This window comes from Entelurus aequoreus, linkage group LG23 (genome assembly GCF_033978785.1).
Source record: "Entelurus aequoreus isolate RoL-2023_Sb linkage group LG23, RoL_Eaeq_v1.1, whole genome shotgun sequence".
Lineage (NCBI taxonomy): Eukaryota > Metazoa > Chordata > Actinopteri > Syngnathiformes > Syngnathidae > Entelurus > Entelurus aequoreus.
Genome location: NC_084753.1, coordinates 17,906,060 through 17,923,559, shown reverse-complemented (window position 1 = coordinate 17,923,559; position 17,500 = coordinate 17,906,060). Strand labels below are relative to the sequence as shown.

Sequence of the window (17,500 nt, the reverse complement as noted above, 5' to 3'; positions counted from 1 at the left end):
GTCCGCAGGCCACGCCTCCTCACACCATTTTTGTCCAGGCTTTCGCGGGCCACATAAAATGATGTGGCGGGTCAGAACTGCCTTGAGTTTGACACCTCGAGACAAAAAAATATCTTAAGAAACCAGAACAATATTTGATGTTAGTATATTGTGTGTCTATGTATTTTATTTCATTAAAATAGAAAAAAAACTTGGTTAAAAGATTTTAATAAGTCATTTTTGAACCCATTTTCCATATTGTCACCTCCCTAAAACAATACGTATGAAAGCAAAGGATGTAAAAAAATGTGTTTACATGTACAGTAGTGTACATATGTTAGACATAATTACTGCTATATGAAATGTTCTGAAACTTTTGGAATGGAGGTGCGTCATTTTGCGGGGTTCAAGGCGGCAAAGTTGAATCTTCTATATTGATGTCTCATACATGCCTCCTGATGATTAATGCTCGGCCTTTTAATGATACCACTTCAAGGAGTTTTGGTGTTCATATTTATGCATACAAACCAACGAGTGGGTCGGTGCTTTTCTTCCTGTCACTCACACACAGCAATGACGAGGGGTGGGTGAAATGATACTGAAGCAAAACGAGTGATACTGCGTGTCTGGAAGCTTCGATGTGTGTGTCCCTTTAAGAGAGAAGAAAAACACATGTTACCGATACAGCTGCCAAACTGGGTTCATCAAGAAGCACTTCTTCCACCGAAATAAGTCGGAGTGGCTTACCGCATTTGACATGGGGTTTCCTCACCATCACCGATCTAAACGGAACTAAAACAAAGGGAACATTCTCAAGTGTTTTCATCCAATAGCGCCAAATAAGGTAAATGTTCTTTTTTCTGTTTATTGAACAGAGTAGCGTTTTTTTCATAATCATTTCTGCATAGCTTTTGTTAAAAAACAAGCGCATACTATTCATTTTATTTGCAGGTCAAATGTAATGACTCTGAAACACCAAAACAGTATCGGTGCAGTGTCAATACAGCCAGTGTGTGTGCCACACACTCATTGAGGCACACCTATCACTCGTCATGAGTCAAAGGTGGGGCTGTTTAGCAAACACCAATCTATGACAAATATAATAATTATATATATGATAGGTCAGGAAAAAACACAGAGGCTATTTCATCCCTACAAGCCTGTTTCGCAGGTTTCCCTGCTCTTCAGGGGATTTTATTATAATAAAATCTGTGCTCCTTCCGGTGCTGTTGTTTGTAGGTTAGAGTTTTTATCCAATCAGAATCCAGCTAGCTTATGTTGCCATGCTGTACCAAATCTGCCCGTGGCCTTAAGAATTAACAATGCGGGCGTCCGTGCACTGTAAGTGAAGGGGGACATACAGTTGATAGACAGTTGCAATAGCCAATCAGATGACAAGTTGTTGACAGTAGCCTATCTAGGTAGCCTGATGTTAACGAGACTGTGATTGGCTACTCACTTGTCACTCCAAAGTGAGTAGCCAATCACAAGTTGCAACTTAGCAGGAAGCAGGAAGTGTTGACTCACAAAGAAGGAGAGCCAAACGTTGATTAGGTGGCAGATATATATTTGTGATGTTATGAGCCAGGTAACATAAGAACTCCATTACCCAGCATGCCGCAGTAGCCCCGTTTAGGTCAAATGTAGCCATTGCTGGGTGTTATTGATGAGCACGCTGTGGAGTAAACTTTTAAGAAGTCAACCAACACGCCTCGTGTGCAAGACAACACATATATTTGCGAGGCCAATTTTCAAGGATATTTAAAGAGAAACTACATCTTGTGAGACCATGTCGGCGATGAAATGGGGAAATGCCCACCATTTCCACTCAAAGCAGGGTGCACCACTGGCTTATACGCCGTCGAATGGGTGCTACAAATTGTGAGTTCCAATTTTTTATTTCTTAATTTTTTCACGTTTAATATGTTTTGTGCAATTTTAATTTTGACACTACCACATAAGATATGTTTTAATTGCTGATGCGGGTTTATTGATTTTTAAGTGCAGCAGAAAATAACCCATTTTGTACACTGTTGATGTGATTCAATGCGCGGTAGGACGTAAATGTGTTTCTGATGGCCCGCCACGGTTATATATGTATATCAGGGGTGTCCAAACTTTTTCCACTGAGGGCCGCACACGGAAAAATTTAAGCATGCGGAGGCCATTTTGATATTTTTCATTTTAAAAACCTTAACAAATATGGATTTATTTATTTTTTAAACCTTTAGGGCTCCCGGGGACCATAAAAGGTCTCAGTCATTAAAATGTAAAAAAAAAAAGTCAAATTATTATTATTTTTTATTTAACGCTTACAGTAAATCTCTATATCAACTTCAGGTTGATATAAAGTAAAAAAAAAAAAAAAAGGTTTTATGCCTTTTCTGTCAAAGACAACTTAGTTTTTTATAGTAAAACTGAAATATGCAGTATTTAGTAATTAGAGCCCTAAAAGATCAATAATGCAGGACACCATTGATTTTAATTCTTTAATATTTTTGAGTAATCACAGTGAAAAGTTAAATAAAATCCTACTAAATATATTTGGGATCCAAAAGGTCCCCCACTCATAAAGTGATACATTTTTATTATTATTTTTTTACTTTTAACACTTAAATTACGAGATCAACTTCAGATATATCTGTCGATTTTACGTTTGAACTATTATTTTGTTTGTATTATACTCTTTTGTCAAATAAAACTTGATGTTTTTTTAATGGCCACCACACAATATATGCAATATTTTTTCCACATAAAACATTTTAAAGTGATATTTTTTAAGTAATAATTCATTATAACATAGATTTTTTGTCTTTTTTTTTTTTTTTAGCAATGGCAAAAAAAAGAAAATTAAACAAAGACAAAAGAAAAAAAAACAGCCTGCATGGCAGCTTTGTGTCAACATTGCAACTTTTTCTTGTTAGATTTCACCTCATTCCACTTTTTTTAAAATGTTTTTTTTTAATTTTTGCAATATTATCAATTTTGCAATTTTTGCAGAATGTGTGGCGGGCCGGTAAACAATTAGCTGCGGGCCGCAAATGGCCCCCGGGCCGCACTTTGGACACCCCTGATGTATATGAATGTATATATGTGTGTACACATGTATATATATATATACATATACATATTTATGCTTTTTATTGCAATCTACCAGTTGTCGAGAACATTTTGATTTGAAAAAATTTCAAAAAATATTTTTGGTGTGAAATCATTTTAAGGAAATTTTACTGCCTTTTCTGTCAAAGACAACTTAGTTTTTTATAGTAAAACTGAAATATGCAGTATTTAGTAATTAGAGCCCTAAAAGATCAATAATGCAGGACACCATTGATTTTAATTCTTTAATATTTTTGAGTAATCACAGTGAAAAGTAAAATAAATAATAAATAAAATCCTACTAAATATATTTGGGATCCAAAAGGTCCCCCACTCATAAATTTTTATTATTATTTTTTTACTTTTAACACTTAAATTACGAGATCAACTTCAGATATATCTGTCGATTTTACGTTTGAACTATTATTTTGTTTGTATTATACTCTTTTGTCAAATAAAACTTGATGTTTTTTTAATGGCCACCACACAATATATGCAATATTTTTTCCACATAAAACATTTTAAAGTGATATTTTTTAAGTAATAATTCATTATAACATAGATTTTTTGTCTTTTTTTTTTTTTTTTAGCAATGGCAAAAAAAAAGAAAAATAAACAAAGACAAAAGAAAAAAAAACAGCCTGCATGGCAGCTCTGTGTCAACATTGCAACTTTTTCTTGTTAGATTTCACCTCATTCCACGTTTTTTAAAATGTTTTTTTAAATTTTTGCAATATTATCAATTTTGCAATTTTTGCAGAATGTGTGGCGGGCCGGTAAACAATTAGCTGCGGGCCGCAAATGGCCCCCGGGCCGCACTTTGGACACCCCTGATGTATATGAATGTATATATGTGTGTACACATGTATATATATATATACATACGCATATTTATGCTTTTTATTGCAATCTACCAGTTGTCGAAATCTACCAGTTGTCGAGAACATTTTGATTTGAAAAAATTTCAAAAAATATTTTTGGTGTGAAATCATTTTAAGGAAATTTTACTCAAACATTACTTTTTTGACAAAAATTAATACACGGGGGATTAAAACATCTCCAATAATTCAGGGGTTCTTGAACTTTTTGTTCTCGGGGCCCGGGTCCCACTCAAATATTAGTACTGAGTTAGTAATCTTACTCTTGATTTTAGCTGCTCCTCCACATCGAGAGGAGCCAGGTGAGGTGGTTTCGGGCATCTGGTCAGGATGCCACCCGAACGCCTGCCTAGGGAGGTGTTAAGGGCACGTTTGACCGGTAGGAGGCCACGGGGAAGACCCAGGACACGTTGTGGGGGACTGTGCCTCCCAACTGACCTGGTAACGCCTCGGGATCCCCCGGGAGGAGCTGGACGAAGTGGCTGGGGAGAGGGAAGTCTGGCTTTCTTTGCTTGGGCTGCTGCCCCCGCGACCTGACCTCGGATAAGCGGAAAAACATAGATGCATGGATATATTTATTTAATATATCAAATCTGACCTAATTCTGGTTTAACAGGATACACCTTGTGTATTATTATCAAGGCTTAGTTCAGGCTGATTATAAAAATGCTGCAAAAGAAGGGACTAGAATAAAAATAAATGTATAAATATTTAAAAATTTGTATATTTTTGTGTTTCAAAACAAACTGTCAAAACCAGGGAAAAAAACAAACACCACTTTAGTCATCATTTTTGCGCTGAAGAAACTTCTCTATGACTTCAGCCCCAGACTTCTTCTGTTTGTTGGATGTTGTCATTACTGCCACAAGTGGTGGAAAAGTGTATTACAACCCACAACAGTAAAAAAAAAATTCAAAAAAATACCACATCCATCCATCCATTTTCTACCACTTATTCCCTTCGGGGTCGCGGGGGGCGCTGGAGCCTATCTCAGCTACAATCGGGCGGAAGGCGGGGTACACCCTGGACAAGTCGCCACCTCATCGCAGGACTATATATATATATGTACTGGTATATTATTTACTGTTATAAGTAGGGATGTCCGATAATGGCTTTTTGCCGATATCTAGCAATAATTAAATTTTTAGTACATAACATTAACAGAATAAAATAAATAAAATTTAAAAAATGTATTCATTGCCTGCCGCGTGGAAACGGAACTCTTGGCTCTTTTTCTTTAAAAAAAAAAGCTTCAAGTCCATTGACATTTTATAAAAAAAAATGTTGTTGAATATTTTTGAATTGAGTACCTAATGAGAGAAAAAAAATTTACACATTCACGTATCTCGCCTTTTATTCGACAACAATGTTGTTTTTTGGTAAAAATAAAGATGTCATTTGTCTTCCAGGTACATTCACTTGTCACAGATCGACGTCGTCTCGGAACTGCTCGGTGTGTACATTTAAAAAAAAAAAAAAAATTAAAACAAAAATAAAAATAAGTAAGAACCTAAGACGGGGGTCGGCAACCCGCGGCTCTAGAGCCGCATGCGGCTCTTTAGCGCCGCCCTAGTGGCTCTCTGGAGATTTTTCAAAAATGTATGAAGAATGGAAAAAGATGAGGGGAAAAAAAAAATCATTTTTTTTTATTTTAGTATGGTTTCTGTAGGAGGACAAACATGACACAAACCTCCGTAATTGTTTTAAATCACACTGTTTATATTAAATATGCTTCACTGATTCAAGTATTTGGCGAGCGCCGTTTTGTCGTACTTATTTTGGCGGTCCTTGAACTCACCGTATAGTCTGTTTACATGCATAACTTTCTCCGACTTTCTAGGACGTGTTTTATGCCACTTCTTTTTCTGTCTCATTTTGTCCACCACACTTTTAACGTCGAGCATGAGTGCGCAAAGGTGAGTTTTGTTGATGTTATTGACTTGTGTGAAGTGCTAATCAGACATATTTGGTCACTGCATGACTGCAAGCTAATCGATGCTAACATGCTATTTAGGCTAGCTATATGTACATATTGCATCATTATGCCTAATTTGTAGCTATGTTTGAGCTAATTTAGTTTCCTTTAAGTCCTCTTAATTAAATGTATATCTCATGACACATGTAATATGGCTTTTAATTTTGTGCGGCTCCAGACAGATTTGTTTTTGTTTTTTTGGTCCAATATGGCTCTTTCAACATTTTGGGTTGCCGACCCCTGACCTAAGACATCAACGCATCATACGTCCCGAAAATAGAAACTTTCCTAAAGAGTAAAAAAAAAAGAAAGAAAGGACAAGCAGCGTGCGTGGCAACATTTGTCAATACGCCTCCAGTACTTTGTAGGAGGAGAAGGGTTTGACAAAGTGGTAGTCCAGGTTGCCGCAGTGAGGACACTGCTGGACGTTGCTGTACTCGGAGAAATACTGCATCCCCACGCGCACGTCCACCACCGGCTTCCCGCAGTGTTTGCAGTTGAGACGAGCCTGCGGGGGGGCGGGAGGTGACACGCTAGTCCCATACGGTGTCCACGTCATGCCGACCGGCGCTTACCTGGCAACAGGGTGACGCGGCCAGGATGTCGTAGGTGTACACCGTGCCCAGCTGGTGCCAGCTGCCGTCCCAGCGGGACTTGCACTTGATGCATACGATCTTGTGGACGCCCTCCAGACAGTCCACGCACACGGCGTACAGGTGCATCAGCCTGCCTGGTGGGGAGCAACACAGCTGGTCAGCGGTGGGGTGACGGGGGGGGGGGGTCTTCTTCTCCAGGCCAAGGACCCCCAAACAGATGGAGGGATTGAGGGGGAGACACCCCACTTATGCAGCATGTATACGATGATGTAATATTGTATAATAGTAAGGGGCGGCATAGCTCGGTTGGTAGAGTGGCCGTGCCAGCAACTTGAGGGTTCCAGGTTCGAGTCCCGCTTCCGCCGTCCTAGTCACTGCCGTTGTGTCCTTGGGCAAGACACTTTACCCACCTGCTCCCAGTGCCACCCACACTGGTTTAAATGTAACTTAGATAATGGGTTTCACTATATAAAAGCGCTTTGAGTCGCTAGAGAAAAGCGCTATATAAAAATAATTCCCTTCACTACTTACATAATAGTGCCGCTAATCGCTAGCTGACAATTGGCTGAGCTAATCGCTAGCTGAGAACTAGCCAGCTATTGATTGTTATCTATCGATTAACATCCCGGTTGTCACCTAGTGATAAGCACACCAGTTTGCAGATAGCAATTAACAGTTCAAGTTAGCGCGTTACCTGCCCGCTCGCGATTAATGCACCAGTTGTCGGCTAGCGATTAGCGTGCTAGTTGTCAGCGAGCGATTACCACTCCAGTTGTAAGCGTTTAGCACCTTTGCTGGCAACTAGCACGCTGATCGCTAGCTGACAATTGGGCTGCTAATTGCTAGCGGACACGTAGGGATTAGCGCGCTACGTGTCAGCTCGCGATTGCTAGCGATTAGTGTGCCGGTTGTCAGCGAGCAATTTACACACCAGTTGGGGCGGTAAAGCTCGGTTGGTAGAGTGGCCGTGCCAGCAACTTGAGGGTTCCAGGTTCGAGTCCCGCTTCCGCCATCCTAGTCACTGCCGTTGTGTCCTTGGGCAAGACACTTTACCCACCTGCTCCCAGTGCCACCCACACTGGTTTAAATGTAACTTAGATAATGGGTTTCACTACATAAAAGCGCTTTGAGTCACTAGAGAAAAGCGCTATATAAAAATAATTCACTTCACTACTTACATAATAGTGCCGCTAATCGCTAGCTGACAATTGGCTGAGCTAATCGCTAGCTGAGAACTAGCCAGCTATTGATTGTTATCTATCGATTAACATCCCGGTTGTCACCTAGTGATAAGCACACCAGTTTGCAGATAGCAATTAACAGTTCAAGTTAGCGCGTTACCTGCCCGCTCGCGATTAATGCACCAGTTGTCGGCTAGCGATTAGCGTGCTAGTTGTCAGCGAGCGATTACCACTCCAGTTGTAAGCGTTTAGCACCTTTGCTGGCAACTAGCACGCTGATCGCTAGCTGACAATTGGGCTGCTAATTGCTAGCGGACACGTAGTGATTAGCGCGCAACGTGTCAGCTCGCGATTGCTAGCGATTAGTGTGCCGGTTGTCAGCGAGCAATTTACACACCAGTTGGGGCGGTAAAGCTCGGTTGGTAGAGTGGCCGTGCCAGCAACTTGAGGGTTCCAGGTTCGAGTCCCGCTTCCGCCATCCTAGTCACTGCCGTTGTGTCCTTGGGCAAGACACTTTACCCACCTGCTCCCAGTGCCACCCACACTGGTTTAAATGTAACTTAGATAATGGGTTTCACTATATAAAAGCGCTTTGAGTCACTAGAGAAAAGCGCTATATAAAAATAATTCACTTCACTACTTACATAATAGTGCCGCTAATCGCTAGCTGACAATTGGCTGAGCTAATTGCTAGCTGAGAACTAGCCAGCTATTGATTGTTATCTATCGATTAACATCCCGGTTGTCACCTAGTGATAAGCACACCAGTTTGCAGGTAGCAATTAACAGTTCAAGTTAGCGCGTTACCTGCCCGCTAGCGATTAATGCACCAGTTGTCGGCTAGCGATTAGCGTGCTAGTTGTCAGCGAGCGATTACCACTCCAGTTGTAAGCGTTTAGCACCTTTGCTGGCAACTAGCACGCTGATCGCTAGCTGACAATTGGGCTGCTAATTGCTAGCGGACACGTAGTGATTAGCGCGCTACGTGTCAGCTCGCGATTGCTAGCGATTAGTGTGCCGGTTGTCAGCGAGCAATTTACACACCAGTTGGGGCGGTATAGCTCGGTTGGTAGAGTGGCCGTGCCAGCAACTTGAGGGTTCCAGGTTCGATCCCCGCTTCCGCCATCCTAGTCACTGCCGTTGTGTCCTTGGGCAAGACACTTTACCCACCTGCTCCCAGTGCCACCCACACTGGTTTAAATGTAACTTAGATAATGGGTTTCACTATATAAAAGCGCTTTGAGTCACTAGAGAAAAGCGCTATATAAAAATAATTCACTTCACTACTTACATAATAGTGCCGCTAATCGCTAGCTGACAATTGGCTGAGCTAGCCAGCTATTGATTGTTATCTATCGATTAACATCCCGGTTGTCACCTAGTGATAAGCACACCAGTTTGCAGATAGCAATTAACAGTTCAAATTGTCAGCGTTGAGCGTGCGAGCTGGCAGCAGCCACGCTCATCGCTAGCCGACACATAGCGGATAGCGCGTTACCTGCCCGCTCGCGATTAATGCACCAGTTGTCGGCTAGCGATTAGCGTGCTAGTTGTCAGCGAGCGATTACCACTCCAGTTGTAAGCGTTTAGCACCTTTGCTGGCAACTAGCACGCTGATCGCTAGCTGACAATTGGGCTGCTAATTGCTAGCGGACACGTAGTGATTAGCGCGCAACGTGTCAGCTCGCGATTGCTAGCGATTAGTGTGCCGGTTGTCAGCGAGCAATTTACACACCAGTTGGGGCGGTAAAGCTCGGTTGGTAGAGTGGCCGTGCCAGCAACTTGAGGGTTCCAGGTTCGAGTCCCGCTTCCGCCATCCTAGTCACTGCCGTTGTGTCCTTGGGCAAGACACTTTACCCACCTGCTCCCAGTGCCACCCACACTGGTTTAAATGTAACTTAGATAATGGGTTTCACTATATAAAAGCGCTTTGAGTCACTAGAGAAAAGCGCTATATAAAAATAATTCACTTCACTACTTACATAATAGTGCCGCTAATCGCTAGCTGACAATTGGCTGAGCTAATTGCTAGCTGAGAACTAGCCAGCTATTGATTGTTATCTATCGATTAACATCCCGGTTGTCACCTAGTGATAAGCACACCAGTTTGCAGGTAGCAATTAACAGTTCAAGTTAGCGCGTTACCTGCCCGCTAGCGATTAATGCACCAGTTGTCGGCTAGCGATTAGCGTGCTAGTTGTCAGCGAGCGATTACCACTCCAGTTGTAAGCGTTTAGCACCTTTGCTGGCAACTAGCACGCTGATCGCTAGCTGACAATTGGGCTGCTAATTGCTAGCGGACACGTAGTGATTAGCGCGCTACGTGTCAGCTCGCGATTGCTAGCGATTAGTGTGCCGGTTGTCAGCGAGCAATTTACACACCAGTTGGGGCGGTATAGCTCGGTTGGTAGAGTGGCCGTGCCAGCAACTTGAGGGTTCCAGGTTCGATCCCCGCTTCCGCCATCCTAGTCACTGCCGTTGTGTCCTTGGGCAAGACACTTTACCCACCTGCTCCCAGTGCCACCCACACTGGTTTAAATGTAACTTAGATAATGGGTTTCACTATATAAAAGCGCTTTGAGTCACTAGAGAAAAGCGCTATATAAAAATAATTCACTTCACTACTTACATAATAGTGCCGCTAATCGCTAGCTGACAATTGGCTGAGCTAGCCAGCTATTGATTGTTATCTATCGATTAACATCCCGGTTGTCACCTAGTGATAAGCACACCAGTTTGCAGATAGCAATTAACAGTTCAAATTGTCAGCGTTGAGCGTGCGAGCTGGCAGCAGCCACGCTCATCGCTAGCCGACACATAGCGGATAGCGCGTTACCTGCCCGCTAGCGATTAATGCACCAGTTGTCGGCTAGCGATTAGCGTGCTAGTTGTCAGCGAGCGATTACCACTCCAGTTGTAAGCGTTTAGCACCTTTGCTGGCAACTAGCACGCTGATCGCTAGCTGACAATTGGGCTGCTAATTGCTAGCGGACACGTAGTGATTAGCGCGCCACGTGTCAGCTCGCGATTGCTAGCGATTAGTGTGCCGGTTGTCAGCGAGCAATTTACACACCAGTTGGGGCGGTATAGCTCGGTTGGTAGAGTGGCCGTGCCAGCAACTTGAGGGTTCCAGGTTCGATCCCCGCTTCCGCCATCCTAGTCACTGCCGTTGTGTCCTTGGGCAAGACACTTTACCCACCTGCTCCCAGTGCCACCCACACTGGTTTAAATGTAACTTAGATCATGGGTTTCACTATATAAAAGCGCTTTGAGTCACTAGAGAAAAGCGCTATATAAAAATAATTCACTTCACTACTTACATAATAGTGCCGCTAATCGCTAGCTGACAATTGGCTGAGCTAATCGCTAGCTGAGAACTAGCCAGCTATTGATTGTTATCTATCGATTAACATCCCGGTTGTCACCTAGTGATAAGCACACCAGTTTGCAGATAGCAATTAACAGTTCAAGTTAGCGCGTTACCTGCCCGCTAGCGATTAATGCACCAGTTGTCGGCTAGCGATTAGCGTGCTAGTTGTCAGCGAGCGATTACCACTCCAGTTGTAAGCGTTTAGCACCTTTGCTGGCAACTGGCACGCTGATCGCTAGCTGACAATTGGGCTGCTAATTGCTAGCGGACACGTAGTGATTAGCGCGCTACGTGTCAGCTCGCGATTGCTAGCGATTAGTGTGCCGGTTGTCAGCGAGCAATTTACACACCAGTTGGGGCGGTAAAGCTTGGTTGGTAGAGTGGCCGTGCCAGCAACTTGAGGGTTCCAGGTTCGATCCCCGCTTCCGCCGTCCTAGTCACTGCCGTTGTGTCCTTGGGCAAGACACTTTACCCACCTGCTCCCAGTGCCACCCACACTGGTTTAAATGTAACTTAGATATTAGGTTTCACTATGTAAAAGCGCTTTGAGTCACTAGAGAAAAAGCGCTATATAAATATAATTCACAGTTGTCAGCACACTAGCTGACACTCAGCAATTAGCACACTACCTGTCAGCTAGCAATTGATGCAGCAGTTGTCAGCGAGGAATGAACACACCAGTTAACGCTAACTGGCAACGTGCACGCTAATCGCTAGCTGACAACTGGCACGCTAATCATTAACTGACACTAAGCGATTAGCGCGCTACGTGTCAGCTTGCGATTAATGCACATAGTTGTCGACTAGTGATTAGTGTGTGCCAGCTGTCAGCCAGCGATTAACACACCAGTTGTCAGCAGGCAACTAGCACAATCAACGCTAGCTGACAACCGGTGCGCTAATCACGAGCGGACACTTAGCAATTAGCGCACTACGTGTCAGCTAGAAATTGACACACCACTTGGCAACGTTAAGCACGCTAACTGGCAACTAGCACGCTAATCGCTAGCTGACACTTAGCGAATAGCATGCTACATGTCAGCTAACGATCAATGCACCAGTTGTCAGCTGGCAATTACCGCACCGGTTGGTCAGCTCGCGATTAACACCCGGTTGTCAGCGTTTAGCACGCTAAACACCTGGTTGGTTTGTCGCAAGCTGACCACGAGAGCACTAAATGCCAGCTGGCAACTGTCGCGGTAATCGCTAGCTGACTCAGCACGCTAATCACTAGCTGACAACTCGTGTGCTTGCTAGCAGGCAAATCAAGCGCTAATCGCTAGCTATATTATATTGTTTATATATGTTTTATTTCATGTATAAACTACAGATTGATTGATTGAGACTTGCATTAGTAGATTGCACAGTACAGTACATATTCCGTACAATTGTCCACTAAATGGTAACACCCCAATATCAATTCATGGTAAATAGCACAAGCCATGCATTGGCCGGGAATCGAACCCGGGTCAACTGCTTGGAAGGAAGCTATGCTAACCACTATATCACCAATGCCACAGCACAGTGTGTTTGATTGATCTTAGTGTATGTAAAGGAATTATTGGCAATACAGACAATACTATTACATCATAGTATTATAATAATAATATACACAAATACGTTTGCAAGTACAAACATTAGCATTGATGCTAGCGCTAGGAAAATGGACGTCCTGGCTGGTGCCTTCATGGTCCGCCATCTTTCACAGATCTGATTTCATCATCTTCCCGTAGAACACAATCGTGTAGGAAATAAAACCACAAAAACATCATACCTGGGGCTGCCTCTCGTACATATGAGCTATTTTACAAATAAACTACACAAATAACCCCGTCACTTTTTCTCATTTTCTTGTAATCAGACCGTATTTTCGGGATATTCGATGGAATTTCTACCTGCCGTGTTTGGAAGGGGCCCTTCTGAAGACGACCGCAGGTGACGTCGGGTCAAAATTCCTTCCAATATACCGGAAACGCGGTCTGATTACAAGAACATTTGAAAAAGTAAACGAATAAGAAGACATAATAATGAACCTTTTTGAGCAGCATTTACCCTGTCAACTCAATCAATCCCCCCAAAAGCCTTCGAAGCTCGTTGAAAATGATCCTTTCATAATTATGCAAATGAGGCATTGTACATATCAAAGCGTGTGAGGGCCAAACGGCACATCAAAGAAACGTTATGCAGGAGTAATTTATGTTCCGGGGCAGATGGGTAACAGTTACATCCTGCATTATTAGCTTATTGTTTTGTCTGATTATCATCAGTGGGAGCATGGATCATAATAACACATCATTAGTATTTTATAACGGGGGTGAAGCTTCCCCCTGCCTTTAAAAATGAGCGACGCCTCTGTTTCTAACTTTCAACCGAGGGTCCTTAAACGCACCACAGCTGTGGACAATGACATGCCAACTTGTACATAACTTTCTCCGATGCTGCCACCAATAGTTTGATTTTATTTTGTATACCTTTCTTCTTGTTGGTGAAGGAGTTCGAGGTGGAGCGAACCATTTTGCATTTTTTTGATACGGGGGAGGGAGGTAGGTAGTCTTAGATCAGGGGTCTGGCAACCCAAAAATGTTGAAAGAGCCATATTGGACCAAAAATACAAAAAAGTAATCAGTCTGGAGCGGCAAAAAAATAAAAGCCTTATGTAAGTGTTATAATGAAGGCAACACATGATGTAAGTGTCTATATTAGCCTACTATCAAAAGGACTATGTGTCGCAGGCTGACGCAAATCTTCGTTGTGAGGAATTTTGAAATGTAATATTTATTCTACACATTTTTACAACATTGGAAAACATTAGTAAAACTTCTCAGAGGTTGTGATAACTCCTGGAAAGGGCTAAAGGTAAAGATGTGTGTGTCCAACTTAAAGGAAATGTCAGACTGTCTTCTCATGGATTTATTACAAATCTTTGCAGGCTGGGTAATGTTTGCTGTGGTCTGGAACAACATGGCGCACAAACGACTATGAGAAATGCAGCCAATTATACATACGGATAATGTGTCATGAAACATGGAAGAAGAAACTAAATACACACACGTAAAGGATATTAAATGAGCTCAAATATACCTACAAATGAGGCATAATGATGCAATATGTACACACAGCTAGCCTAAATAGCATGTTAGCATCGATTAGCTTGCAGTCAAGCAGTGACCATATATGCCTGATTAACACAATAACGATAACAACAAAAAAGCTTCCCTTTTGGGGCGGTATAGCTCGGTTGGTAGAGTGGCCGTGCCATCAACCTGAGGGTTGCAGGTTCGATCCCCGCTTCGGCCATCCTAGTCACTGCCGTTGTGTCCTTGGGCAAGACACTTTACCCACCTGCTCTCAGTGCCACCCACACTGGTTTAAATGTAACTTAGATATTGGGGTTTCACTATGTAAAGCGCTTTGAGTCACTAGAGAAAAGCGCTATATAAATAGAATTCACTTCACTTCACTTCACTTTGTCCTATCACGCACAGCATAGAACGTTTGGTGGACAAAATGAGACAAACAAGGAGTGGCACAAAAACACGTCTTTCTGTGGCAGCGTCGGAGAAAGTTGTACACGTAAACAAACTGTTGAGTCACAGTCCACACAATGGTGAGTTCAAGGGCCGTTGAAATTAGTAGGACAAAACGGCGCTGGCCAAATACTGTCATCAGTGAAGCACAAACATATTAAACAGTGAGCTTTCTAACAATTAGGAAGGTTTGTGTTATGTTTGTCCTCCTACAGAAACCATATTGCAACAAAAAAAACTATTTTTCACCACATTTTTTGGCCATTTCCATACATTTTTTTTAAAAGCTAAAGAGCCGCGGCTTCCTGACCCCCGTCCTAGATATTCTTCTTTTGATTCATGCAACCTTATTGTTGGACATTTCACATTATTTCATCTTAACATTTTTGTAACTTACATATTTAAATGACAAATCAATGGTTAGAGTGTCCGCCCTGAGATTGGTAGGTTGTGAGTTCAAACCCCGGCCGAGTCATACCAAAGACTATAAAAATGGGACCCATTACCTCCCTGCTTGGCACTCAGCATCAAGGGTTGGAATTGGGGGTTAAATCACCAAAAATGATTCCCGGGCGCGGCACCGCTGCTGCCCACTGCTCCCCTCACCTCCCAGGGGGTGATGAAGGGGATGGGTCAAATGCAGAGGACAAATTTCACCACACCTAATGTGTGTGTGACAATCATTGGTACTTTAACTTTAACTTAACTTAACTTTGCAAAAGCCCAGGGCCCATGTCGATTTTTGAAAAAATGAAAAGCCTTATAGTCCAAAAAATACAGTACTTTGAGATTTTAAAAAAAAAGGAGAAGTGAGATATTCTTCTTTTATGTGTATTTAAATGAAATCTTATGGTAAATGGGTTATGCTTGTATAGCGCTTCTCTACCTTCAAGGTACTCAAAGCCCTTTGACACTATTTCCACATAGCTGCCATAACCACCACCCATCAGGAGCAAGGGTGAAGTGTCTTGCTCAAGGACACAACGAATGTGACAAGGTTGGTAGAAGGTGGGGATTGAACCAGGAACCCTCAGGTTGCTGACACGGCCACCATCCCAACTGCGCCACGCCGTCTTTATCTCTATGCTATACTCTTATCATTTGTCATTAAATAGAAGCATAATGTCAGAATGTAGCATTTATACAACTATTAAGAGTTGCAGAAAATATCATTTGAACATTTGGTAGTTACTGTATCACCGGTAATTGTTGGAGACCCCCTGTAGGTGGGCGCAAACGAGCTTCTTTTCGTGTCTCTCGCCATCTCCGGGTCTAAGTTGCATGTCAAAGTTGACCATCCCAGCAGGCACAAGACATTGATACAACGTTGATTATACATACATGTCCTTTAGAACTGACTTTGAAACGACGTTGCAAAATAGTTGTATTTTTTAAATTGAGACAACGTTGGATCCACGTTGTTGGTTGGCAAATGACCACATTTCAATGGTCAAATCAACATCACCACCTGACATTGAGTAAACGTCGTCAAAAAGCATGTTGTTTCAACGTCGTGGTTGTGTTTGATTTTTATTTTTTATTAAGGATCCCCATTAGCTGGTTGCCTCAACAACCCACTAGTCTTCCTGGGGTCCACAATTCAATACAATTACATGTAAAAGCATATAATTATAACTACACATGTACGTGTTGTAGAATATAAGTTAGGAAATGACCAAAATTCAATGGTCAAATTAGCATCAGAACCCAACATTGATTAAACGTCGTCGAAAGGCAGGTTGTTTCAACGTTAGGTTTGAGTTGCTCAACGTCAGGACCTGATTTAACAAGTTCTCAACATTGTTTTAATGTCTTATGCCTGCTGGAAACTTCTCGGTTTATGGCCACAACTGTTATGACCCGTTGCCCAGATCATGTTTTGTTCAGTTTTTGACTACCTTATTTCTGTTTCAGCACCCCTGGGTTTGTGTGTTTTGGTTACAATGGGTGCTGATTAGTTTCACCTGTCTCTGATTAGTGTTCGGGACACACACCTGCTCCTGGGAACTAATCAGAGAGCTACTTATATTCCTGTTTTTCGCCACAATCAGACTGGCTGTCTCCTGCAAAACGTTACGTTGAGTAATTCTATGATTCTTGATTCTAGTTCATGAGCTAAGCTTCGCCACGGCTGCCATGCTATTGGAACGCTTTTCTGTATTTTAGTATTCCTGCCTGAATTTATGAAAATAAATCATCTTCTTGCCTGCACCTTGCCTCCGGAGTTTCCGTCTGCATCTTGGGAGAACGATCCACGGAGTAAAATGCGACCACGCTGTAACAACAACCTTCTACTATACAGGTGAGAGGCGTGGTTTATAATCTCGAATTAACTTTAACTAGCTCACTAGCTCGTAATATGTTAATATAGCAGCATAAGCTTAGCTAGTGATCACGGCGCCACTAAAATAGTTCCCCTGCGTTAGCCCTTATAATAACTATAACACTATCGTATTTTTCGGACTATAATTCGCAGTTTTTTTCATAGTTTGGCCGGGGGTGCGACTTATACTCAGGAGCGACTTATGTGTGAAATTATTAACACATTACCGTAAAATATCAAATAATATTATTTAGCTCATTCACGTAAGAGACTAGACGTATAAGATTTCATGGGATTTAGGGATTAGGAGTGACAGATTGTTTGGTAAACATATAGCATGTTCTACATGTTATAGTTACTTGAGTGACTCTTACCATAATATGTTACGTTAACATACCAGGCACGTTCTCAGTTGGTTATTTATGCCTCATATAACGTACACTTATTCAGCCTGTTGTTCACTATTCTTTATTTATTTTAAATTGTCTTTCAAATGTCTATTCTTGGTGTTGGGTTTTATCAAATACATTTCCCCAAAAAATGCGACTTGTACTCCAGTGCGACTTATATAT

General features: G+C 42.2%; 1 protein-coding gene and 1 long non-coding RNA gene across 8 annotated transcripts in view; one reads left to right on the top strand and one right to left on the bottom strand.

Moving 5' to 3' along the window:
• Positions 1 to 17,500, bottom strand: part of heca (hdc homolog, cell cycle regulator) — a 42,437-nt gene that overhangs the window by 2,259 nt on the left and 22,678 nt on the right. Inside the window, exons 4-6 of one of the 7 annotated variants that reach the window (XM_062033864.1) lie at positions 4,395 to 4,489; positions 727 to 771; positions 1 to 629 (exon numbers count right to left, since the gene is read on the bottom strand). The exon at positions 1 to 629 is cut by the window's left edge and continues 2,259 nt beyond it. In XM_062033864.1, coding sequence (XP_061889848.1) covers positions 754 to 771; positions 4,395 to 4,489 — 113 coding nt within the window. In that variant the 3' untranslated portion in view covers positions 1 to 629; positions 727 to 753. Of the gene's footprint in view, positions 772 to 4,013; positions 4,490 to 5,228; positions 6,440 to 6,506; positions 6,662 to 17,500 lie in introns of those variants that run through there. The other 6 variants (XM_062033862.1, XM_062033863.1, XM_062033859.1 and 3 more) reach the window with 6 other exon arrangements.
• LOC133640449 (uncharacterized) overlaps positions 16,485 to 17,500 on the top strand; it is a 39,109-nt gene continuing 38,093 nt past the window's right edge. Inside the window, exon 1 of the long non-coding RNA XR_009824152.1 lies at positions 16,485 to 16,907. This is a non-coding gene — a long non-coding RNA (uncharacterized LOC133640449). The remainder of the gene's footprint in view (positions 16,908 to 17,500) is intronic.